Source organism: Silene latifolia, chromosome X (assembly GCF_048544455.1).
Source record: "Silene latifolia isolate original U9 population chromosome X, ASM4854445v1, whole genome shotgun sequence".
Classification (NCBI taxonomy): Eukaryota; Viridiplantae; Streptophyta; class Magnoliopsida; order Caryophyllales; family Caryophyllaceae; genus Silene; species Silene latifolia.
The window spans coordinates 283,410,402-283,438,049 of NC_133537.1; the positions used below are offsets into that span (position 1 = coordinate 283,410,402).

Consider the following 27,648-nt stretch of genomic DNA (forward strand, 5'->3'; position numbering starts at 1 on the left):
ACGCCGCCGCTTCTGAAGCGTTGTACACATTTCCTAGATTGAATTCGATACAGAGACGATTTCACCAAAACTTTATTACCAGTTACTCTAAATTCATAATTGTGTTGATGCAGGGGATCCTGCATCCGCGGGGTGTTAGCATTAACGAAGAGATGCAAGACTGAAGGAACCGACCCTTTTCCGTCAACAAAAAAGAGATGCAAGACAATTTCATAAACTCCTGAACATTAAACTGAACATTATACCAATGAAGTTCTAGCATTGTTATAGAGATTATGTTCATGTCAACGTAAATCGCTAGTTCGGATCTACATTTCCGCATTTCTGCTCGTCAAAAACTGCCTCGGTGCAATTTTTACAATTAGCTATGAAAATATATATGTTTCAAGCAACTTTACCACCAACTTTACAAAAACTCTAGGATTTGTATATTCCAAGAAACATTTCTTACCATGTTCCAAGCCACAAAAATGTCTAAAACATCCTCTTACTAACTGTGCAAAAGCTCGAGAAACCTTCAATCCCCCCTTTAAAACAGATTGTTTGCTATCTTCAGAAACTCCCTGCTATCGGCAAATTTCCTAGTCTGTACAAAGTCAAAATATCTTCACACTGGCTATTAGACCCAATGTTGTTTAATAGTGTCCATGGAAACTCAAATCAAGGAATCGGCGACCAGCTTACGCAGCATCAATGTTCCATCAAAATTCATCAGAGGATAAAGCCTTATCAGTTCATTCAACTGCCAAAGAGCACGAACAAGTAAGTAACAATGTCGATGGGTTAAAGGCCGGCAAAAAGATTACAGATTGGAGAAACAATACTCTAGTTGTTAATTATTATAATGTCACTCACATTTGGAAACACTAGTTTTTTTGTTCAACTGTCATATGAACATATATTACGAAATGCGTCTGCTTAAGAAGATATTTTTTGCTATGGATATAATGATAGAAGTTTCATTATTATTCTCCAAACATATTTTTAAAAAAACTAAAAGGTCCAACAACCTTTTCGAAATCAAAAATCATAAGTGAAAATGAAGGGAGTAGAAACTGACCTCCTCATGTGGCATCACACTGAAACCGAACTTGTTTATCCACAGTGATCTTGTCTCGTCAGCAGCTGGTAGCAGAAGGTTCTTCACACCCAAAGCTTTGATAAAACTCTCAAGACAAAAATACAAGCATTGAAAATAACCCTGCAATGTTTGCAATAGAAAGTCCACAACCACGATTATATAGGCATTTTAGGCATATGCTGAGGATGACTCCAACCCAGTTAGAACATAAATGTAGCAGGTTAGTATCTCATATTTTGATTAAAGAGGACCACCAATTAATCTTCCCATTGCATATTGCTATAAATGGTATCGGCGTATCTCCCAGGCCTTTTCACGAATTTCACACATCGCTAAAAGTGTAAAACAAGAATTGTCAAGCAACAGCAAGTGAAACAGTGTTGTCAGCACTCACTTCTCTCTTTGTATCACTATTTTTTTTTTTTTTTTGCTTTTTACTCAGTTATAGAACTGAAATCTCCTATAACGCAGGTGCCATGAATAACCCAGACAGCTCATCAAGCCATCAGATAAAAGATCAATGGGTGAAAAACCTTAACATCATGGCCTTAACGCCTAATCTCCGTTAATGATCATTTCAAGTATTCACATACTCTTTCATATACAAGACTACAAGAGCAACATCGGTACAATTAACGACCAAGTAATTTGATCAAAAGAATAACTTGCATTTTTCATGACAAGTTGATATACCAAATATGCTTACCTTTCCTTCACACTCCTTACTGGTTGCAACTAATGGGATTTCTGCTACCTCCTTAGAAAACACGCGAAAAACACCAGCTGAGACAATGGTTGAGCTGCAGAGCAAGATAAATATCACACCTCTGAATTTTCAGGATTAGAAGAAAAATCGTGATTTAGAGAGAAAAAAAAGGCAAGGTGATTCTCACTTGACACTAAGCTCTACACAATACATGCCTCCAAATTCTTTTTCCTTCAAATTCCTCCTGTCAAAGCAAAATCATAGTTGCTGAATCAGTCAATTATGTTTTTTTCCTATGAAGAGTGGAAAACTTGCAAACAAGAAAAGAAAAGAAGACTCACCCATACACCATGTGAGGAATAAGATCTTGCTTATTTGCACCATACAGAATAGGATCAAATTGTTCCTATACATCAAAGAAACAAAGTAAAAAGCAATCAGATTCAAAACCCAGGACAGCCCAACAAAATACCATTAGTCCATTACTAACCAACTTGATCACAATAATCAATGAAATCTCCCACTTTAAGGAGAGTTTTAGTTCTCGACAGTGGTGGGCGCATGATATGGTTGAAGGGGGGGACTTTCTTTTAATAAATTTTCATCCATATTAAGAAGAATTATATGTTTTGAATTTTTTTTGACTAACTAATGTTCTATAAAGTACATATATGGAAAAACAATTGGTCCGTTACATAATTTTTTTCTTTAATAAACATTATTTTATTTTGAATTTTTCTCTAAAAAATGCACTTGGTAGTTATTACATATTGATGTGTCTCCTATCAAAAGATAATAACACAATTTAGTACTTAATTGAACATAAAAAAAACAAGTGGTTCAATGGTTGAGAGGTCAACCTTGAACACTTCACTTATAGCTTATTGTGTATTTATGATACTAATACATATTTATATCCAGAAAGTGCCTCCGACCCCCTAAATCCGCCCGTCTCCCTAAGTTCTCGCATTATGGACCTTCTTGTAAGATACTCCCTCCAATTTCCTTTTATCTTCCCCTTTCTTTTGGGCACAAAAATTAAGAAAGGAGAAGAAAGAAGGAATAAAGTAGAATAAAGTATTGTAAGTTGTGAAGTTTATAGGGGAGAGAAAATAATAAAGAATGAATAATGAATAAATAATAGATAAAGTAATGGGAGTTGTTGATTTTTTAGGAGAGAGAAATTAATAAAAAATGAATGAAACTTACCAAAAAAGGAAAGAGGGAAGATAATCAAACTTGTGTGAAAAAAGGAAAGAGGGAAGATAATAGAAAATTGGAGGGAGTAATATATATAGCATCAATCTACAGGTGAAGAGACAAGGAAAGGAGAAAAACTCACATGGAAGACAGAAACAGCCTTAGAAAACAGTGGTTGAGTCTCATCAAAAGAAGACTTTCTCCCATGTAAGACCCGCCATCTTATATCAAAATTACCCCGGTTAGGATCTTCTTCAGCGAGCTTTTTCTTTATGACATGAACAAGATCATCTGGAAGCTTTTGGTCACCCTGTTCTAACAGCTCTTTTAGTGCACAATTAACTCTATGACAATCACAGGAACAAAACCAATCCCCTAAAGGCAACTCCTGCAGCAAGAATATCATAATGTCTTCAATGACAAAAATACTAAGCAGGGGAGCTGATACCATTTGGAAGTACAAGTGCAAAACCATTAAATCAGAGGAAGGGCAATATATAAACCTTTAAGTCCTCCATGCCATGCTCCCTCAAACAGCCCACATGATATTCTTTCTCACACTGAAAACACAAGTGACTCATTTGGATGTCGATTGCTGATATAACTAATCTCGAAAGAGGAAATGAGAAAAGTACCTGATCACAAATGATGACAGTTCGAGGACCAAATTCTGAGCTACCAAAGTCTTGGATTCTGCGTATGAAATAAAATTATTTTTTCACTAATGTTTCAACTTTCTACATGTATGGCATTTGAAATTGTACACACTAGTATAAACTTAAACATAGTGAACTTAAATTAATCAAGGTGCAGGATTAGACTATTGTTTGAATTAAAAACTAGGATTGAAAGCACTCAAAGCAGTTATATTTGCTTCAATTTTTTATCCTTCACCATGTCGGCATGTCCGATCGTAAAATTTTTCAAGCAGAATACATTAACAGATCCACCGTATGAAGTATTATGAAGTATGAACCATGATAGCTTCAGTTCACACCCAGGTACTCCGTATAAGTAAAAGAAGCAAGCTTCAACTTAGATAAATTTTAAAGTTCCAACCCTGATTGAAAATCAAAACCCGGGAACTATAGAGAGATAACAAAGAATTTGAGGCTATTACCTGCATAGTGCACAGCCACCATCTTGAGTATCAAGGATTTTCACAATTCGGATGCAGCGATTAGCTATCTGCTCCATGGGATCAACCCCAGGAATCCGACCAGCAGCAATAGCATTAGGATTCTGCTCAGCAAACCTCTCCATTTGTAAGTTACCGTCACACAACTTACAGTACCATTTATCGTCTGGGATGCTTGGAAGGGAAATACAATCTGTTTTTGTAAGGAACGCATAAGTACATTATTATTACTGATAACAGTAATTCTTGTGTGAGACAGTCCCTCCGTATAAAAGACATTCATTTATCGATAGCAATAAATGAGTGGTTCTTTATTAAAAAGGATCATCTCAGAGTGTCAACCGTCTTATTCTATAATTTGTGTATTGATAGTATTCTTGGTTAATTATTACACCCAGATCACAGAAACGTACACTTTATGTTATACAATAACTCCTAATTCAGTCTTTCAGGTAATCACCTTACACTTCACTAAGTCATCAAAGTTCATCAAGTACTCAACCTTGATACCGAATACCGATTTAACCAACAATGTTTTCTTGAAAGAAAAGAACCTATAAATCATATCTAAATAATGGAACGATCACAACAAAAGCCACATGACACACAATGGAAGCCCAACAAAGGATAGAGAACCCCAACTTTGATTTGATCAAAAAGATATCACAACATCCAGCAGGAACAATATGACTCATCGTCTCAAATGGAAGAATCTCCCATTCCATAGCACATCGATTCAAGTATTCAACCTCCGAAGCTAGACAAAAAAGACGCTAAAATTGTTTGATTTAATTAATTCATTTGATAAAAGAGGACCAAAGAGACTATTTCGGGACATCATAATAAATATTATCTGTAACTGGTCTCTAACCTTGGCTGGATATAAATATAATTTACTTTTTTATTTTTTAAGGAACAAGAGTGTACGCAGGCAAGTGGCAATATAAATATAATTTACTTTCTTATTTTTTAAGGAACAAGCGTGTGCGCAGGCAAGTGGCACTAGTAGGCCAGAGTGCCAGACTTGACGTGATTAGCACCATCCACGATGACTATATATACCTTGGAAGCTGAAATACTATGTTGGTATTGTTGGAAAGTTGGAAACCCTGTATTGATCTTCCCTAGTTCTAGAAAGTACAAGGTTGAAGAAGTCACTTATGTTAAGGCCAATTTAAGGTACAAACCTCATCTCTGACCTTATGATTCAATAGTATCGGTAAAATGACTTTTCATCCACATGTGAAAGGTGATGGGCAAACTGAATTCTTTACTGAACTACTTAGAAGAGGAAAAGGAAGAAGCCAAGTGACATAACAAATGGCAAACAGAAAAAAGTTATGAAGCAGGGAATCATAGGAAGTTTTCATCCACATTCCTTCCTGATCTTTCTTAAGTTCTTCCTAGCCTCTCATCTTAATAATCAGATCCATCCAGCTTGGTATAAACACAACTAGGCCAACACCTGACAGCTAGTATGTACCGCCAAAATGATACAACAAAAAAGACAACGTCAATGTACAAAATATGACTTTACCTAAGTGGAATGCCCTTGGGCAACCATCACAACATAGTAGCTCCCCATCACCTTGACAGACGCTGCAAAGATCGTCATTCTCATCTGTTGAAACCCCACATTCTTTCGATAGTTTGACTGATATTTCATGGAGGGAAATGCCATTTGATGTGTATATTTGAAGATAGCTGTCAAATATGTCGTAAGAAAAATCAATGTTATAAACTGGCACATTAAGAATAACTAGCACAATATTATAACACGCATATTATTCCCCATGCAGAAATGTAAATTTTTGGTTAAGTATCCCTATGACCCGAGTTCTAATCTACCTTGAAATGTAAACTTGTCAGTTCATTATTGTATCTTCCAAATAAAACAATAATAAAGATTCCCACCTTTTAAGATTCCAAACTCCTGCTTTGAAGTATAAGTCAATGTTTACAAGGACAAGATCTCAAAGGATTTAAAAAAAAAAAAAAAAAATCTTAAATGAGTAACTATCCATTTCAGTTACCACAGCCATACAGCACAAGAAATCACAATAGCATCAAGGGTCCTTCAATCTTACAAAAATGAGCATAGCTAGTTGGTTGGCAGATCAATGTTATGGATAACTCGACAAATGTGATTGTATGGTCCCAACAAAATGTCAATCAGTATAGATGGGGCAGTCGCAGGCATTTCTCAATTGTTTGTTACTTCATATGTGAATGTATGAGTATAACAATAACATTTATTCCCTATATCCATCCTATTGTACTCATTTGCCTTTAATAATGTAGACTTTGACTGACATTTCTCAGAATATACCATACTACCATAGTTACAACTTTTACAAAATGATAATTAGAAAATAGATGTTCGACAAATTTTACATTGTAGCTCTCTACATATGTTTGGAAAACCCTTATGGTGAAAGACTTAAAGTTGATAACCAAAGTCAAATGGCATCGATTAATTTAAGATAGAGGTAGTATATCATTCCAGATAAAGAAAATGAGATCTAGTAGAACTTGATTGTAGTACTCACGGTTTCCTACGAGAAGCCCACCCAGCATGCGACTCGAATTGTGAAGGGCTAACCTGCCCATAAGTTCAAGAAATTTAAGTACACCGGAACTCATCCAAGTATGTAAATCGAAAAAACCAAAAGGAGAATATACCACTTCGTTGCAGCAGCCACAACAGATGCCAGACCCTTTCTTAAACCCAGAAAGGAGCTTCTGCAAAACAACATAGATCATCTCAACAAAGCTCATACATGCGAAAACCATCATTTAAAAATCATCAGGCTCTGGCAAATTGTTCATACCTTTCCCTGTGCATAGTATCCTAATTCTGTTCCATCAGGCAAAACGTCATCCTGGAAAACCAACTTATGCAATCTCAAATCCCTAGCAGAAAGAAAGCAATAGCAGACGACGCAGGGGATATGCATTAAAAACTATCAAAAAAAAAAAACATGAAGGGCAGAAACAGCGAACAAACAGGAAATACTCACTTTCGTGTAATTTTCCCCTGACTTCTGGCTGAAAATGAGTTTGACTTTGGAGCAGTATTACATGCTCTTTGAAGAGAGACATGTTTTACAGATCTGGAGAGCATTCAGAACATTAAATTTCAAAAGCAGAACACATCTAGATGGGGAACAATAAAGAGAAATATTTGCAGTATAGATACAACAACATCAGAGCCTTAATCCCAAAATGATTTGGGGTCGGCTGACATGAATCATCCTTTAGAACCATCCATAGGTGAACGCACACCTCAAAAAGCGAATAGAAAAGGGAAAATGAAAAACAAAAGGGGGAGCAATCTATAGTCCAAACTCTAAAAATCTGATAACCTGTGTTACCCTGACTCTCCGACACGGGTGTCGTGTCTGACACGTGTCGAGTGTCGGATACGGCTATTTTGTGCGAATTTTTCAATTTTTGGTCTAAAATGAAGTGTCAAAGTGTCGTGTCGGTATCGGACAAGTAGGTGTCGGATACGCGACACGGCAACTAAGTGAAGTGTCGGAGTAACATAGCTGATAACTAATCAAGCAGAACAGAACATATTAAAACCTAAGCCAGGTAAATCCATAATAACCACTGTATATTATGAAAACGGGGATGCCAAGGCAGTCAAAGACTAAATGTTTGATGTCTCAGAATTCATATCTGTGTTAAGGAGATATCAAGAAAACAGACATTACCACATTGCATCTGATAACTTATATTTCAGATTAGAAAGAACCTAAAGGTTTTGAGTCGTTTTGCCTTATTGATCATAAACCATGACCAAAGAACAGTAAGCCTTTGGCCCCACCAGGAATGTAAATTTCATAAGAAATCAAAGCACGGTAATATTTCAGCAAATGATAAAACTTCCAGGTATATGTTTCCATGTTAGATGTTACACACCTGTCAGTATGTTCCCTAGTATCGGTAGTCTGTCTAGGCGTTTTTTGAGAAAAATCCGCTTCAGAACATGAAAGACAAAGCATCGTCATCCCGTCCGTACTAGCATCAGAAATTGGTTCTGGTAAAAAGAAAATAAAGCCAGAATACTTTTAACACTTTTATCATCAGAAACTAGCTACTGGAAACAAGAAAAGAACACAAAATCTACCTCTGCATCTACGACAGAATGCAGATGTCTGCGCAAGAGAAGAGCTGATTGCGGCACGGATAGTAGCCATAACCTGATCCAGTTTAGCGTGCTTGCAGGCATTTAAGAGATCTCGGAGGGTATTTTGATTTTCTAAATATATGTAATCAGCTGGACGTTTGTTGGCACTTCCTGCATGCAGTTCAAACTGAGTCGGACTAATGATCTGCAAGCAAAATTCAAACAGCGCCATTGATAAAGCAGTGAGGTAGCGAAAAATGTCACATTCATGATGTCTGATATAAGAAAAGCAGCAAACGATCCAAGAAACTTACTTGGACACCCTTGCATTCGTCACAGGAACACAAAATGCCAACCCCTTTTATCACTCCAGCTAGCCCCTTGTTAGACTGTCCACTCTGTATAACCAAAATATTTGAAAAAAAAGTTTAAAAATAAATCAACTAATATCATCCAATAACTACTGATTACTCTTGTATTTAAACATTGCAAGAATGCATTAAAACAATTACGAAATAAGAATTATACATGAAATATGAGTATTATATGTGTGCAATTCAAGGGTAAAACTGCCTCTTGGGTCATTCGGAAACAGTCTCTTTTGTGTTCCTAACACAAGGGAAAGACCGCGTACATCCGACCCCCCTCCTCCCCCCTAACCCCACAATTTGCGGGAGCTATTGAGACACTAGGTAATGTTGTTGTTGTGGTTGTATATGTGTACAATACAACAGTTCCATTCCATTAAAATCTGAATTGAGTATATTGAAATTGTGCATGTCATGAATACGGCAATCTGATAGTGAAAGGGTGAATAGTAACGTCAATGCTACACTTTTCACGATTATTAAGTTTCGGCTACTATTAAATACTATGGCTTTAAAATAATATGTACTTGCAGTAGAACTCAAAAAGGCAATTCCAAACAATCTAACGAAGGCACAATACAAGATCACACTCTATTCCATTCCATTCCATTCCATTCCAACCCAAAAATAACCTTCACCGAAATGAGCGGACCCAAATGACCAAATAGGACTCCAAATTACCGATTTGAATTTTGAATTGAAACAAACTCCTTTATATTTCTGATCCCAACTGACTCTCCCAATTATCAAACTCTATTCCATTTCATTCAATTCCACCCTTGTGAACCAAACGACCCAGGGGACCTGACCCAAACCCGAAACAAAAGACCTCAACCCGAAACATATGACCCATTTATCCACATCTCGGCACTCTACATTTATTTAACAAAAAAAATTCTAAATAAAAAGAGACACGTAAATCTAGAGCTTACGAATAAACAATAAGTCTCTCTTAAAATTAAAACCGGTCAAAAACACTTGCATAAATAACAACCAGCCTTTTGCTAATATCTCGGCAACCATTTTGGTTTTGTCTTATCTATGAAAGTGATATTTAGGATGGAGTCCGTCTTAAATGAGAATTTGTGACGAATAAAATGTAGTCTCGAAAACCGTGTAAAATCAAATAAAAGAAAACTTTGTGAAAAACACACAGAAATTGAAGAGATTTTAAAAATAAAACAGATTTTATTTCATCAAACTTTATACCTTAGTCCCACGAATGTAACGAACATTCAACCCCTCCAACAACCCAGTTTCAAGCAACTCCTTCAATTTACTTGGCACACCCTTCACTTCACCCTCACCCTTACCCTCCCCGTCACCGTCTGTCACTCTACCACCTCTCCTCGTCATACTCTCCACCACACCACCACCGTCTTCAACCGTCAAATCCACCACGTCACTCTTCGCCTGCTCTTCCACGTCACTGTCCCCTAATACTATCACCGTTCTCCTCTTCGCCTTCTCATTGTCTGACTCGCCAACTCGCTTCCTGACTCGGAGTCTACTCAGTGAGCCGGATGACTCGTACTGAGATTGTTGCGCGAACATGAACTCGCGCTTCAGACCTGGTCTTACTTTTGATACTACTTTGTAGTCTTCACTACTCTCTCCTCCTCCACCCGCCATTGAAATCAATTAATTGCAGAAATTGGGGAAATTTTATGAAGATTATGAACCCTAGGAGAGAGAATGTATAGATTGATTTTAAGTGATTTGAAGGAAATGTTAATGGAGATTATAACTTAGGAAGCAAGGCTATTGATTTTGGGAGGAAGAAGATGATTTTTATTTTTATTTTTCTATTAATTCCGGGGTGTTTATATAGGAATGAATTATTGGAACTGAATTTACTATTATACCCTTGAAGTAGGGGTGAAAGTAAGGGAAAGAGGAGGAGAACACGGTAATTTAAAAGAGAATTTGGGGGTCTTATTTTGCTTAATGATTATTATTGGGTGTGTTTTAATGGATTTTTATTTTATTTGTGCGCGCAAGAGATTGTAGACTTGTGTCAGAGAACCAATTGCATGACTTAGAAAAACTGTGTATAGTTGGGTTCGAGTGCTAGAAAATTACTTGGATTTTTTTTTTTTATTAGGTAAGAAAACTAGGTTGATCCTTTAGGGTAGGACCAACCTATTTCATCCTTTCGAATGAGGGAGGTAAGTTGAAGCCACCGGCTATCAAACCACCTCGAAAGAGTTGTACATGAATGAATGTCCAATTGAAGCCATGAAGTCAGTAACCTTATTGGCTTCACGAAAGCAATGTTTAAAAGCAATGTTTAATTAGTTTAGATCCCGCGCAATGAATACGCGGTATTTATAGAGTTTTTATTTTTAGAAAAAAAATGTAACTATAAAATTAATCAAAAAAATTGAGTAATCTCATGAAATGTTTATATTTTTAAACAAAATTAATGAAATTATTTATAAATTTTTTATTAGCATGTCTTTTAGTTACGATTTAGCATACAAAGAATGAATTTTTTATCATAAAAATCTTAGAGACAAATTTTAAATAAGGGATTATATCAAAATAGGGAAGTAAATAAGAGATTTTATCAAAATAGGAAATGTGCTTTAGGCGGGAAAACTTGAAACTTTTCCTATTCTTTTAGTAGATAGAAGATCATCACTTCATCAAAAAAATGAAGGTCTAATTTCACATCCTTGATAATACTAGAAATTTCCCAAGAAATTTGCCAAGTACCTCGAATTGAGTTAATAACACATAAATTATCACTCTTCATAATTAACTTTGAGATTCCTAAGTATTTAGCTGCTAAAATACCTTTTTTTAAAGCGAGAGCTTCCGCAACAAGGATACTATTGGATCCGCACTTTTTTGCTCCTAATAAAACGACTTTACCATTGTGATCTCTTATAGAATATCCTAAAACAGCTTTATTACCCTCTATTCTCGATCCGTCAAAATTTAGCTTTAGGAAACCGTTTCTAGGTTTTTCCCACCAAATTTCTTCCTTACTAGAGTTGTTTCTAGCCGACTCTTCTATCTCGGGATTGTTGAGATCCTTAAATCTAGTCACATTTGGATATACTTAATTTTTCTGGCTTTGTCGAGGATTCGAACCCGTGACTTCTTGTTATTAATTTTTAAAGTAAGGACAATAAAATAGGACACATGAAGTAATATTGTGAGAAAACTTCAAAATTGAAACAACATTTGAACATTTGTATATCGAATGGAAAGAGATGAGGCTTAATTCGAACCTGATTTAGATACATTTGGAGGGCGATTAAATGATAGAAAAAAATCATGTTTGATTTTATGCGATTTTGAAAAGGTACGTTACTAAAACTGTTTCATTAAATGCCCGAAAACAGATAACTCATGAATACTTTTTCTTTAAACATACTTTTCACGAACAATATGCTGACTTGTTAATATAACAACACTCCCACACAGGCGTCTTTTTTATCTTTTTGAAGAAGTTTAGTCATTAGTAAACCCAATTAATATTCGCCGTCGACATATTACTTCAAATCGTCGACAAAGTTGATGAACTTCCCAAATTACCCTCCTTTTTCTTACTTTGTAATTAAACCGCAAATACTAACATAACTAAAATCAACACAAAAACTAAAACTAAGCCTTCAAAACTTCAAATTTCCCCTCAACAACAACTAATCGACTAATTATCGCTATCGTCGAATTACTAATTTCATCGATAACTTCAATTAATGAATCGAAACTAACAATTAATATCCAATTAAACTAATCGATTTACATGTACAATCTACCTTGTCAATTCCACAAAAATCAACAAACTATCAACAATCAAACAGACGCAATTAGATTATCAGCTAGTCTTGCTATAGACGGATATATCTGTCTATAGCTAAAGACGGGTAAAATAGCTTGAAAGTGGTGACATTTTCGGCCCCCACCACCCCACTTGTTGTTTGTCCTATTAGAAATGTAGTATTGTATTTGGCCCGTCTTTAGTTATAGACGAATATGTGTCGTCTATAATGAAATTTTGTGTTAGATCATTATTATAAGCAGAAGATTAATAAATTAGCCACCAAACCTATTTTGCACAATCACCCACTCATTCTTTGTCGATTAATTGTTCATCGTCCGCCGCAACCGTCGCTAAGCACTGTCGTTAATTTCCTCCTATTCATAATCTAGGCTTGGATATGAAAACATCACGCCTAAACATAGGGCGTGATGAAGACACTACAAGAATATAGGATTCGGTGGACTAAAAATAGTCGCCAAAACAAAATTGGCGACTGGAAATGATCGCATGAATCAAGTCGCAGGCCTTAGTCAACAAAAGGAATTCGGACGACTGATTTCAGTCGCCAAATTAATAAATTGACGACCACAAGTAGTAGTCGCCAATTTGGCAACTGATACTAGGCGTGAACGCGTGGAACTACCACGTCTTATCCTAGGCCCAAACGGTGGTGATTGATAAGTGCATTTTATACCTGATTTATGCCCACGAATATGAATATTGCATTTGCATTGTCATTTATGCTTGTTTTAGTTGAATGCAATATGTTTCATCTTAATATTGCTACTTCCGTCTTATTTCTCATTTTGTAGAATTTAGCGAACCTAAGCTATCTCATAATTGGAGGTTGTGCATAAACTCGTGGGAAGCGAGTACCAAATTATGGGAGTACGAGATAAGAAAAAAGAAAGTTATTGTTTAAAGCTTTACTATTATAACTATGTTATAAATTATTTCTTCCCATTTTAAATTTTTAAGGTTAAATTATTTGATTATAAAAATGTTATAAATTATTATAACCTAAAGTACAAAACTAATTTTATGAAAAAAAAGTACAAAACTAGCACATCCACCTTTCAAAATCAACCAGTCAGAATGAACAGTTCGGAATTGACCTAACACTCAAATGTACACTCTGAAGTTGATCTAAAACCCAAAAAAAAGACCTCAACTTAAATGAGCAAACCCAAATGACCCTTGAAAAGACCGATTTGAGTTTTGAAACAAAATCCGTTATCTTTCTGACCTAAACCGACTCAAAACCACCTCCATGCAAAATGGCTAGATAAGCGTTGCTAGAAGATGATCCAATCCTAATGACCCGACCCGAACCCAAAACATGCGACCCATTTATCCACATCTCGCACTCCAAATTTATTAAACAAAATAAGAGACACATAAATTCGGAGAAATTAGAAATAAAATGTAGTCTCGAAAACCATGTAAAATAAAATAAAAACGAATATGCCTCATAGATGTTGAAATTTTAAAAATAAAATAGAATTTATTTCATCGAAGTTTATACCTTACTTCCACGAATATAACGAACATTCAACCCCTCCAACAACCCTGTCTCAAACAACTCCTTCAATTTACTTGGCACGCCCTTCACTTCACCGTCACCTCCACCGTCACCATCAGTCACTCTACCATCTCCCCTCGTCACACACTCCACCAAACCACCACTGTCTTCAACCGTTAAATCCACCGCATCAATCTTCGCCTGCTCTTCCACGTCACTGTCCCCCAATACTATCACCGTCCTCCTCTTCGCCTCCTCATTGTTCCCCGAGTCCGACTTGCCAACTCGCTTTCTGACTCGGAGTCGACTCGGTGAGCCTGATGACTCGTACTGAGACTGTTGCACGAACTTGAACTCCTGATTCAGATCTGGTATTACGTTTAATAGTACCCTGTAGTTTTCACTACTCTCTCCTCCTTCACCAGCCATTGAAATCAATTAATTGCAGAAATTGGGAAAATTATATGAAGAATCTGAACCCTAGGAGAAAGAATGTATAGCTTGAATTATCTTATATGAAGGAAACGTTATGAAGATTATAATTTAGGAAGCAAGGATATTGATTTTATGAAGAAGAAGAAGATTTTTATTTTATTTATGTTTTCTATTAATTTTGGGGTTTATATATAGGGATGAGTTCTTGTAATGAAATTTCCTATTGTACCCTTGAAGTAGGGGAGAAAGTAAGGGAAGGAGAAGGAAAATGGGAGGAGATACGGTAATTTTAATGAGATTTTGGGGTTCTTGTTTTAGCTTAATGTTTATTGGGTGTGTTTTAATGGATTTTTATTTTATTTTCTCGAGGGTGAAACACCTTGTGTATTGTGCGTGCAAGAGCTTTTAGTCACTGAACCAATTGCATGAGTTGAAAAAACTGTGCATTTGTTAGGTTTGAGTCTTGGAAGATATACATATCTTTTTGGTTTTGTCTTATTTATTTTTTAAGTTTTTATCGCAGTGAGGATTCAAACATGTAACTCGGTCAAGAATTGGATCAACTATTTGGGATGAATAAAAAGAATATAAGGACAATAAAAATAGGATACAAGAAGTGATATTGTGAGATAACTTAAAAAGTGAAAGAACATTTGAACATTTGTATATCAAATGGAAAGATATAAGGCTTGATCCGAACATGATTTAGATACATTTGGAGAGCGAGTAAATGATAGAAAAAAATCATGTTTGATTTTCTGCGGTTTGAAAAAGTACGTTACTAAAACTGTTTCATTAAATGCCCAGAAACAGATAATGCGTGGATAATTTTTCTTTAAACATATTTTTCACGAATAACATGCTGACTTGTTGACCTAAAAGCCTTCCCACGCGGGCGTCCTATTTGTCTTTTTGTAGAAGATTTGGTCATTAATAAAACCAACTGTTATTTGTCGTCGAAGTATTACTTCAAATCGTCGACAAAGTTAATGAAATTTCCAAATTACCCCTCTTTTTTCTTTCTTTCTAATTAAACCACAAATACTATCATAACTAAAATTAACACAAATTCAAACTGCTTTCAAAACTTCAGACTTTTCGTAATTAATAACGAATCGACTACTTATCACCGTTGTCGAATTACTAATTATCATTAATAATATTAAAGAACAACCATAGGGGGGGGGGGGGGGAAGGACAATCTATGATGTGTGAGTTGGTAAAATTTTGCATTAGTATGTAGATAGTACCAGGTTCAATTCTTGGTACCATCAAATTTTGTTAAATGGTTTTTTGTTCAAAATCTTCATACCTATTATTAATTAATCTAAGTAAAACTTATCTTCAACAAGATTTAAACACTAGATCTCAAGCTAACAAACTAATTACTTAACCATTGGCCGACTTGTATTTATTGATCTTACAAGTAGTAACACTGAATAGATATCGTATAATAAGAAACTAGTTTTGTTACCCATGAAATTCACGGGTACGTTTGGCCTAGTGGTGCACGGGACACTGGATATGGTTGTTTGGGTTGGTGATAGTTCCGCAAGAGTGTGGTAGTTTTATGGTAGGTTGGAATGGGGTGGTCGAATTAGCGGTAGATATGCGGAAAAGAAGGGGAAACAATGTGGGCAATATGTCTATTAATTTTTAAGAGTGTCCATGGCAAGTTAGTATGTTTTTGTTTGCCTTTAATTTTTTTACTTTGTTTTTCTAAGATTTCTCTATGGAGAATATCAGGTAATTATTTTCTATTTTTTTTCCTTTCTTGACACTTCATTTTTATTTGATATTATGTAATTAACTCCATACAATTGATTAATAGTCAGTACATTTAACTCCACACTATCCATTATTTTATTTGTTTAAGAGTTTTAAAGAGTGCACTTAACTACACATCACTCAAAACAAAATATGGACATCGTGTAGACTGCATATGAATGATTTTATAATAAATTATTCGAAAAATTCACGTGGTACCCTCGAACTTTGTCATTTTGCACGTGGTATCCAACTTTTTAAGTTTGTGCACAAGATATCCTTGAGATTTGATTTTCAAGCATAATATGCCTTTTGGCAAAATATATGCTCTAGAATATTCCGGATAAACAAAATACCCTCAAACAAAATATGCTTCATTTTCTAATAAACCGTTTAAAATGCTGAGTCGGAATGCTCTAGAATATTCCGGATATTTATTCCATAATTTAATTTTATATCTTTTGGCAAAATATATCCCATGTATCATATTTTAAGGAATAAGGAAGTAAAGATCTACCGCAATTTCGTAATAGAAACGCGGAAATCTTTCTTCCGCAAGAGGAAACCTCTGGGGAAATGACGCAGCAGGTGCTGCGCCTCTTGGAAGGATCGCAACAGTTGCTGCACCTCTTCTCCAGCCTGTTTTCGCTGTTTACAAAATGTTTCCGTGATTTATTTCCAAAGTTTGGGTCATTCCATAACTCTTCACATATTTTAGTATAAATAGAAACCTTCGGTCTCCATATTTTTCACGCGAGTGTCAGCCCTTCTTTTCTCTCTTTGCATTTTAGACCGTGCTCTAAGCTTTCGATGCCTATGTGCTTGATCAATCGACCACGTAAGCTTAGATCATTCTGAGTCCCAGTCACGTTGCATGACCGACCAATTTGACCACTACACATCAATCAATCAATTAATCTAAATTCTCCTACGAGGGCACTTTCTACATACATTCGAGTCAAGCAATAACTAAATGTTAACTTAGTTAATCTCATTTCGTCAAACATGTAAGTCTGAGGGTGTAAATCCTATCTTTTTTTTATTGTATTTTACACATTCAAAACCGACTTTAAAAACCCTTATTCAAAACTGTTTTTACGAAACAACAATTACCAGACGTCGAGAAGAACCGCAGCAGCAGCTGCGCCTCTTCGAAGGATCGCAGCTCCTGCTGCGCCTCTTTCAGAGGTTGCTGCTGCTCCTGCTCTTCTTCTTCTTCCTCGGGTTTCTGTAGTTTTGTTCTTTTCTTTTCTTTTCTTGTTTTCTTCCTTTCTTTTATACATTAAACCGTATTTTAATTATTCCTTTTGATTATTACGTTGTTTCTGGCTTAAATCCCTTATAATCCATATTTGCGGGTTTTCGTCACTAAATTGATGTGACTCATATTTGAGCACATTTAGTCCCCGAATTTACCTCGTTCCTATGCTTTTTAGTGCATAATTGAGTCATTTACTATCTTTAGTTTCCCATTTTGCATACTCTTTGAGGATTGTCGCTTTTGGTAGGAAAGAAGTGATAGCCTTGCATTTTCATGGCAAAATGGAGCTAAATGGATCGCACCTAATGACCAAGCATCAAGGAGGAGACAATACTAGATGGTCTATGTTGATAATGAAGTAGATTGGGCAATGACGAAAGGATACTTGTATCCCCAGATTGATCCTCGCGGATTATGAAGGAAGAAAAGGAGAAAAGTTGTCTGCCATGGGATCCGAGTGGATCACAGACGATTCGAGCGTCTCCCTTCACCACCATCAGAGCGTCCCGTGCTGAAGATGCTCGTCCTGAAGCAAGAAAATCCGAGCGTCTCCCCTGACAATCCGCTCGGATCACACTCCAGAGAGCCCGTGCCTATTCTTAAGACGCTCGTCCCGTGCCAAGATTAGCAAAACGGAAATGCTCATTTCCTTAGAGAGGATCATTTCCTCAACTTTTCTTAAGGGTCTTAATAGTCACTTAAGCCCTTAGTAACCCTAATCCTTGTACCTAATCTTTAGTATAAATACTCCATTTTACTACTTAGATTAACATGCTCTCTTAATACTTTCTTAATCAAGTTCTAATCATTCCTTAATCTTGTAATCAACTTTTAATCTAGTCTTAATACAAATCTCAATACTTAATCTTTCCTTAATTTCTCTATTGTTATTCATTTATTTTGGGTAATTAGAAGATTATTTGGGTTTATTTGGAGGATTGGCAACCTTCCATCAATCATCAAGTACTTCTATTATTCTTTGCATTATTATTTGGAATCATCTTCATAGGTATAATTCTCTCTTAACCTTGTTTAATTATTGTTAATCATTTTTATTATTCATCATGTTTTGCCTTGCTAGTATGATTGACAACCTTGTTAGCATGTTAAACTTGATAATGAGTGAGTAGTTTTCTTAACTAGGGTTAATGGGGAATTAGGGGAAACCAACATGGGGATTGATTCATGCTTAATCTAATATGTTTTCATAATTAATTTGCTTGCTTGTTGTGGTTTCAACTTATGCACTGTTATGTTTGATGAAATGCGAGCCTATGAATCCTTGCATTTTTTACCCATCACCTATCTTTTCATTGAGACTTGTAAGCTTATACACCAACTCGAGTCTCATTAGACCATGCATATAGTTGGATAGGAAGTATTAAGTCGACTTGTAGGTGTTATACAATCTAATCGATTGACCCGGACCCAAACCTTCCTAGATATTGTAAGCTTATACACCAACTCGATCCCATCACAACAATAATTGCTTGCTTATAACTTGAGAATATGTTTTTATGATCAACTCCCATGAATCTCCTATGAACCCATGACACCCTAGTGCTTTCAATCAATTGTTTACATCTCATTTTAATCACCTTGCTTGTTTTTATTACTTTGCTTTTATATTGTCAATTAGTTTAGTTGATCTCCTATCTCAACCCAAATGGTGACACCCTAAGACATAACCATTTGCAATTGAAAATCCTACATCAATACCCATCCCTTGGGATCCGACCTTTACTTACCTCTTTACTAAGAGTAGTTTGTGAAGTTATAAATATTGTTTTGGTTAGGAAACTTCTGACGACAAGTTTAACTCCACACCAAAAATGGCGCCGTTGCCGGGGACAGTGTTAACTTGATTTGATTTTCATTAATTGTTTTTAGTTGTGTCTTTCTTTACCTTGGGGAAGTCAATCTCCTCAAGGTTGTTTTAATTGTTTTCAAGTTCTTTGATATTTTGCATGTCTAGGAGATCACAAGGTAACTTGTTACCCATTGATCTTGAAATTGAACGAACTTTGACCAACAATAGAAGACTTGCTAGAGGTACTTTGAGAGGTATTGGAGAAATTGTGAACATTCAACCAAATAACATTGAGTTTACCAACCCTTTTGCAAGAGAAGGAGAGGATAACCCAATACAAAGCCCACCACAAAATCAACCCACAATGCCTAAATTCTTATCACATTCCTTACCAACCGAGGAGAACCTACCAAATGGTACTCCTACACCATAACATTTAGCCGGTAATTTCATTGCCAAATCCGCATTCATACAATTAGTTGAGAGAAGTCAATTTTGAGGGATGCCTAGTGAAGACCCTCACTCACATATGAAGACTTTTTGTGACTATTGTGATGCGATTTCTCAAACCGGAGTTACTCAAGACCAAATCCGATGGGTCTTATTTCCTTTTTCTTTGATTGGTACCGCGAAACAATGGTTGAAAAGCCTAGACAAGGCTACTCTTGGTATTGACTCTTGGAAGAAATTGACACTTATTTTCTACAAGAAATTCTATCCTCCGGAAAAGACAAACATGTTGAGAGCCCAAATCACCGAGTTCAAACAAAGGGATGAGGAATCTTTGTACGAAGCATGGGAGAGATTCAAGGACACTTTTCGTTCTTGTCCACACCATGGACTTAGCGAGTGGTTCCTTGTACAACAATTTTGGAATGGTCTATATGAAGACTCCCGAAACATTCTCAATATTGGATCCAATGGTATGTTCACCGAAGTTGATGACAATCAAACATGGAACAAAATTGAAGAAATGGCGGTCCATAACTCGCAATATAGTAGACCTCGGAAGGCTACTAGAGAAGGAAAGCATGAGGTGGATTCCATTACTCAATTGGGTGCTCAACTAAGTGCTCATATTGACACCATTAATTTGAAGTTTGAGAATGCCATGCCTAAACTTGAAGAGGCCTCCAAATCACCCAAGCAACATGTTAATGCTATGGTGGCATCATCATCAATTCCAAGTGTAGTATATGAGAGTTGTGGAACTTTGGGACATGACCAAAGTGAATGTAGGGGAACAAGTGAACAAGTGAATGCTTTCCAAGCATACAAGAGTGGCACCCCTGATTCCAACTATTACAATGAGAACACCAAATTCCATCCCAATCTTTCATACAAAAGCCAAAATGTTCAAAATTTTCAACCAACATACACTCCACCTCCAATGAGAAATCAAGCTCAAAGACCCTTTTACCAAAGTCAAGGTTATCAAAATCAATCCTCTTACAATCAATCCAATGACCAAGGCTTTGATGTTCAAAAAGCGGTCCTCCAAATGCAAAACAATCAGCAAGAATTTTTCACTCAAATGCAAAAAGATAGCCAAGCAAAAGATATCACCATCAACAACATGCTAGCTCACACAAAGATGTTGGAGACACAAATGTCTCAATTAGCATCTTCTTGCTCTCAAAGACAAAAGGGGCAATTACCACCTCAAGGTAATCCCCCAAGACATGAGTCGGTGAGTGCCATCCATTTGAGGAGTGGTACAAGGTATGAAGGGCCGAAGAGGCCCATTGATGAAGATGTTGTGAGTGCTAGTGACAAGGAAAGAGTTGTTGAAAACTCTAAGAAAGAAGAAGAACCCACCACCATTCAAGAAGTTTCAAAGAAGAAGAATGAAGAGAAGGCTAAGGAGAAAGAGCCTATTGTGATTAGACTTCCATTTCCAAGTCGTCAAGCTAAGCCTAAGTTCGATGAACAACTTGGAAAGTTCATGGAGATTGTGAAGAACTTGGAAGTCTCAATTCCATTCACGGAACTAATCAATCATGTTCCGGCCTATGCAAAATACATGAAAGATATTCTTACAAAGAAGAAATTCATCCGGAAGCTAGAGAATATTGCGTTCACTAAGGTGAGTAGTGCCACCCTACAAGGAAGTTCACCTCCAAAACTCAAAGATCCGGTAAGTTTCTCCATTCCATGCACCATCGGCGACACTACAATCAACAAAGCTTTATGTGACCTTGGGGCAAGTGTGAGTGTCATGCCATACTCGGTGTACAAAAGGCTAGGAATAGGAGAACTCAATTACACTAATATCACACTTCAAATGGCTGATCGATCAACGAAGACACCTTTACGGGTATGGGAGGATGTGCCGGTAAGAATTGGCAAGTTCTTCATCCCGGTGGACTTTGTTATTGTTGACATGGAGGAAGACTCCAACATTCCTATCATTTTAGGAAGACCATTCTTACATACCGCGGGAGCGGTGATTTATGTGAAACATGGAGAGCTCACACTTAAAGTGAGAGATGTAACAATCACTTTTAACCTTGACAAGACAATGAGAGCTCCCCGCTTACATGAGCCATGTTTCATGATCGATCATTATAGCCGAGAAAGTGATAGGAAGAAGTTGGCATCTCAACACAAAGATCAAGCTATGGGTGAAGAATCAGCACCTATATGGAAGAATAAAGTGGATAATCTTCAAGATGCTCCATCCAAATAGCAAGAAAGTTTCAACAAGAATGAGAGCTTGAATAGCTCTCCACCACTCATGACAAGTAATGAAGAAGGCCTCATTGGCCATGATAACAAGAAAGAGGAGTTGTTTGCATCAACTCATGATACTATAGGGAAGCAAGCTAGTGAAGTATGCGGTCTATGGGATGATGAATTCGATGGGTTAGTCAATCCCTACATTGACAATGCTATAGACCAAGGCTTTGGTGTCCATCTTGACTCAAGTCACCACCATGAAGAACACAATGTGCAAAGGTCTATTGAAGATCTTTATAATGACAATGAGCAAGCCTTCGACTACTTCTACAAGGTGTTGGGCAACATCAACAACACCTTGGCTATACCCCCTTGACATCTCATCTCAAGAGTGAGAGTTTGGTGGAGTCCTCCCTAAACCACCATTTGTAAATATTCTAACCCCTTAACTTGCATTTTATTCTTGTATTGCATTTTGTCAATTTTGGATTTACATTTGTACATTTTGATCAAGATTATCATTTTGAGAGAAAGTGAGGGGGGGACTCAAATGTTTCTTGACGTGTAGTGTTTTGACTTAGTGTGGGGATAACAATTGCCTAGGCTATCCGAGCCTTCGTAGTGCACCCACAATGAAGACCAAAGGAATGAAGAAGAAATGACTTGAGATATGAAAATACCCACGGGTGGAACTGAACCCGTGAGGTACAGGGATGATCCGAGCGTCTCAAGAAGAACCCGCTCGTTTTGGATGAAAATTCGAGCGTCCTGACATAACGACGCTCGTCTTGAAAGAGCTGAAAAGAAAAATTTGGTACTGAACTACAATCCGAGCATCTCCTCAAGAATCCGCTCGTCTCAGTCCAAAGACGCTTGTCTTCGTGAGAATCCGCTCGTCCTGGTTACATCAAAATTTGGGATTTCACTCTGACTATGAATCCGAGCATCCCCAGAACAATCCACTCGTTTCAAGCCAGAATCCGCTCGTCTCCTCCTGAAGACGCTCGTCTCAACACGGATTTCATTTTCTAAGGCTGACTGAGCTATAATCCGAGCGTCCCGTGCCTAAGACGCTCGTCTCCCTCTGCTGAAATTAAAAAACACGGGATTTAAAACTCCCTTTCCCCATTTCATTTCATTCATTCAAAACACAAACACACTTTCAAAACCCTCAAAACCCTCAAAACCCTCAATCCCTCCATCCATAAAACTCAATTTCCTCTACCAAATTCACCCAAATCAATTCCAAACTTCCTCAAAACTCAAAAAATTACTCCTTTATCAACAAAAAGCCATTCAAACATCAAAATCCTCAAAAATTGAATCGATTTTCTAGGGTTATAAGCAAAATTCGAAAATCCTAAATCGATTTGGGAATCATTGAAGCTTGAGGATACTAGAAGAATTCAAGCAAATCATTGGTTGTTGATACATACAAGGAGAAGAACAATGGCTAGGACTAAAGGTGGAAACAAGGCACCTATAAAATCAAATCTTTCAAAGAGGCAACAAGCTCTTCAAGCTTCCAAAGCTTTGGTGGTTCAACAAGCAAGAGTGGAAATTCAAGAAACTCCTCTTCCTATGGTGGAAGCTACTACTTCTATCCCAGTTATTGAGCAATTACATGAATATCCAGCGGTAACTTTCACATCCGATTCTTATAGGAAAATTTTTATGTCTCTTGCTAAGAAATCGATTTTGCCAACCAAGTTTATTTGCCAAGATGCTTTGACCAAATTGGGTGTCCTTGAAAGGGCCAAAACCTTCTTTGAGTCTATGGGGTTGCTTACATTGTTTGATATGCAAGAATTGACCTACTCCTCCCTCACCTTAGAATTTCTAAGTTCATTGAAAGTCACAAAGGTGGAGACTCGAAGGAACATTGAATTCCGCCTTGAGAATATGGATAGAAAGATGTCCTTTAATGAGTTTGGCATGGTGTTCGGTCTTGATAATGACTCGACCTATGTGAAGAAACCTTCAAAATATGATCTCGCCCCTTTGTGGAAAGCTATCACCAAAAGAAAATGCGAATCATACCATGAGTGTCGTGCCCTTTATGTTCACCATCCGGGCATAAGGGTGTGGCACAAGGTTGTGGGAAATACTCTTATTGCTAGGAAGGGGACTAATCATTTCACCGAACTTGATTTCATCTATCTTGAGTCAACTTTGAATGTCGATAAGAAGTTCACCCAGAAATACAATATTCTTCAACTCTTAATCGAAAGGTGGTTTACAATCGACCATGGCAAAGAAGGTGCGACCTTTATAGTAAATGGGGGATTGGTAACATGGTTGGAAAAGCACTTCAACCGGGATTTAAACAAAGATGGGACTTACAAGCCGGTTAAGGGAGGCCACCTCATTGATCTAGCCACTATGGTTCACAAATTCCATTGGGTCAAGAATGACAACCTTGATAACAAATTTGAGTGGCTTACAAAAGATGCCAAGTCCTTTATTCTACCAAACAAGATTTGCCGACTCAATGTGCGAAGCACAAACTATCTTCTTCCACTCTCCGGTGAAGCCGAGATGATCATACAACCACAAAGGGAATTCAATGTCGAATCCTCCTCCTTCGCTATTGTGACTCCACCCTACCCGTTCACCTACCAAGAATTCCGACCCGAAGGTGTTGCGGTAGGTAACGATTACTTGACTCAATTAATGCAACATATGCATAAGCAAGCTTATGAAGACCGAGTCAATGCCTATAGAGCTCAATATCCGCCCCTCTTACACCTAGCTAGGCAAGGACTTCTTGACCCATCATGTGCTTTGCCTAGTTGGGTGGATAGGGAAGTGTTCTTTCCTAATGCTCCTAGGGATGCTAGCATGGGTGGTGAGGAGATTGTTGTTGAGAGTGAAGAAGTTGAAGAAGTTGAAGAAGAAGAGGAAAATGAGGAAGAAGAGGATCAAAGTTCAAGTGATGATGGTGAAGACTCCGGGTCTATGGAGGTAGATGACGATACTAGTGAGGAAGTTGATGATGATGATGATGACAATGGAAGTGATGTCGCCATGGGCGACAATTGAGGACTAGCAAGCTTTTTGGAGGATGCCACAATCCATTGTGAGTTTCCTACACCTCCTTTAACTTTGTTCATTTCTCTTGTTTTTAAATTTTTATCTTGATCATTTGTTTGAGTCCTAGCAACACTCAAAGGACTCCCACCTCGGTCCCATTGAGGTGTCTTTTATTGTTCCCACCATGTAAAATCCAAAATGACAAAATTAGTTTCATGCATAGCATTCTTGTGCATAAACTTTCCCATTTTTGACATTAGCAATAGTGTCTCATTTGGTTTGGGGAAGTTCAAGCATAAGCATTGGGAGTTAATTCAAATTATGCTCTCTAATCAAACAAATTCATGCATCATATAGTGTAGTGTAGTTTGCATCACTTGTTTATATGTCATATAGTTTGCATTTAGTATAGAAATCATGCATCCTCATATAGCTTGCATAATTTCCTATCGTATTGGCCATTGAGGACAATGCCCATACAATGTGGGGATGGGAAATTCTAACATGACTTTTAAAACAAAAATGATAAAAATTGAAAAATTTTGAAAATACAAAAACATGTCTTTTTATTCCATAAATCATAAAAACCATAAAAATTTGAAAATTTGAAAAACCCAAAAACATGTTCATTTCCTTTATAGTGTAGTCTTGTATATATATATTGTGTTTGCATATATTGTGTTTGTCTATCCTTTTTCACATTGATCGACTACGCCACATCCGAGACATGAGGATATTGAAGACCGCATGGTATGATCTTTCCAATCTCCTTTTTACTCTTTATGTTGATGACTATGTGGCTTTATTTTGATTGATGCGGTATAAACAGTGTGATTATAGGATTGCATTTAGATTATTTGGCATACTAGTTGGTAGAAGCATATGCATTAGGTTGTATAAATGTTAGTTGCATCATGGCATATAGTTGCATTTAGGAAATTTTTTTGTGAAAACATCTATTTGGGAAGCTTGACAAGTGTATATAAGACCCTTGTAGATACTTTTTCTTCTTAAGACTTTGCTCATAAGAATACTTGTAAAACACCCTAGGATGTATCATGCTAGTATCCTTTGACCCATGGATTAAGGCCTAGTCAAGAGTACCTTGTGGTGTGATAACTCCTTGGCTACCGTTTATTCCAAGGTGACCCTTGAAACCATTCAATCATCATCCATATTCTACCACATTTTTGTCATCAAAAAGGGAATGGGCACAAAAATTGTTCAAATTTGAGTTCAAGAAATGAAAAGAAAAGAAAAAGCTTGCAATTGCATCAAAAGAAAAGAGGAGTAACAAAAATGAAAATTCCTATGCTTCAAATATAAGCACCCTCACTACAAATGGGGTGACTTTGAAAATGTTCAAAAGAAAATGTAAGAAAAAGTTGAAAGTTGTCAAGTATTGAAATGCCAAACATCAAAAGAAATGGCAAAAAGAAAGTGTTCCCAAATGTCAAATGCCACAAGAAATTGGGGGGAAAAACAACAACAAAAGCAAACTCCCATATGAAACTCAAATACAAATGATCCCTTTATCCATCGAAGCCACTTTTGTGCATGGTAGAGAGGGGACAACCCTTCTTATTGCCTAGGCAAGAAGGGGAATTCCGCGATCCTCCAGTATTTCTAACACCATAGGGAGTCTACTCTTGACTAAAGCATTTAACAATTGAGGACAAAGGTACCCTAGCTTGACACAACTTGGAGGTGATTTATTGGTATCCTTCTAGGCTTAGTAGTTTGAAGAAACCATATCTATGAAGGAGTGTGTACCCTTAGATTGCTTCCCTTGTAGATAATTTCCGCCACTTAGATGAGGAAAGTGGCTATTCAATTTTGTAGATGCATCCATTACTTGTTTTGTGTGCTTTAATGCTTGGATGTATCGCCATTTTGTCAAGTTTAATGCTTGGATGTATCGCCATTTTGGCAAGACCCACCTTGCCTTGCAAGAAGGCATCCTACCTCATGGTTCTTGTTGTGAGTTGAAGGGACGGAGTGAGACCCTCTAATTGTCTCACATCGGCTATATTAGTAGGTTAGTTTAAATAAGGGCCCTAGTTTTTGTCACCCCTTTACTCAGGACGAGCAAAGGTTTGGTTTGGGGATGTTTAATGTGAATCATATTTGAGGACATTTAGTCCCCAAATTTACCTCGTTCCTATGCTTTTTAGTGCATAATTGGGTCATTTACTATCTTTAGTTTTCCATTTTGCATACTCTTTGAGGATTGTCGCTTTTGGTAGGAAAGAAGTGATAGCCTTGCATTTTCATGGCAAAATGGAGCTAAATGGATCGCACCTAATGACCAAGCATCAAGGAGGAGACAATACTAGATGGTCTATATAGATAATGAAGTAGATTGGGCAATGACGAAAGGATACTTGCATCCCCAGATTGATCCTCGCGGATTATGAAGGAAGAAAAGGAGAAAAGTTGTCTGCCATGGGATCCGAGTGGATCACAGACGATCCGAGCGTCTCCCTTCACCACCATCAGAGCGTCCCGTGCTGAAGATGCTCGTCCTGAAGCAAGAAGATCCGAGCGTCTCCCCTGACAATCCGCTCGGATCACACTCCAGAGAGCCCGTGCCTATTCTTAAGACGCTCGTCCCGTGCCAAGATTAGCAAAACGGAAATGCTCATTTCCTTAGAGAGGATCATTTCCTCAACTTTTCTTAAGGGTCTTAATAGTCACTTAAGCCCTTAGTAACCCTAATCCTTGTACCTAATCTTTAG

The 27,648-nt window shown here is 37.1% G+C and overlaps 1 protein-coding gene and 1 non-coding gene across 3 annotated transcripts; both read right to left on the reverse strand.

Moving 5' to 3' along the window:
• Positions 1-227: 227 nt before the first annotated feature.
• Positions 228-10,427, reverse strand: LOC141616820 (increased DNA methylation 1-like). 2 transcript variants are annotated; one of them, XM_074433972.1, is made up of 18 exons: positions 9,838-10,427; positions 8,575-8,658; positions 8,261-8,465; positions 8,053-8,170; positions 7,146-7,238; positions 6,957-7,038; positions 6,808-6,867; positions 6,675-6,727; positions 5,663-5,829; positions 4,108-4,318; positions 3,623-3,680; positions 3,491-3,547; positions 3,130-3,375; positions 2,129-2,193; positions 1,975-2,031; positions 1,788-1,881; positions 1,061-1,201; positions 228-742 (listed from the first exon to the last, which is right to left on the reverse strand). In XM_074433972.1, the coding sequence occupies exons 1-18, from the start codon at positions 10,258-10,260 to the stop codon at positions 656-658; spliced, it is 2,301 nt and encodes a 766-aa protein (XP_074290073.1). In that variant the 5' UTR covers positions 10,261-10,427; the 3' UTR covers positions 228-655. The 2 variants fall into 2 exon arrangements, with proteins under 2 accessions (XP_074290073.1, XP_074290074.1); XM_074433973.1 differs by lacking the exon at positions 9,838-10,427 and adding an exon at positions 8,789-8,902.
• Positions 10,428-19,934: 9,507 nt separating this feature from the next.
• Positions 19,935-20,041, reverse strand: LOC141625183 (small nucleolar RNA R71). Its single transcript, XR_012534977.1, has one exon. It is a non-coding gene; the product is annotated as a small nucleolar RNA R71 (small nucleolar RNA).
• Positions 20,042-27,648: the final 7,607 nt, after the last annotated feature.

Coding starts and splice junctions, on each gene's coding strand:
- LOC141616820 (XM_074433972.1), bottom strand. CDS start 10,260: ATGGCGGGTGGAGGAGGAGAGAGTAGTGAAGACTACAAAGTAGTATCA. Junction 8,171..8,260: donor ATTCTGTCGTAGATGCAGAG/GTAGATTTTGTG, acceptor TCTTTTTACCAG/AACCAATTTCTGATGCTAGT. Junction 3,376..3,490: donor ATGGCATGGAGGACTTAAAG/GTTTATATATTG, acceptor TTCTTGCTGCAG/GAGTTGCCTTTAGGGGATTG.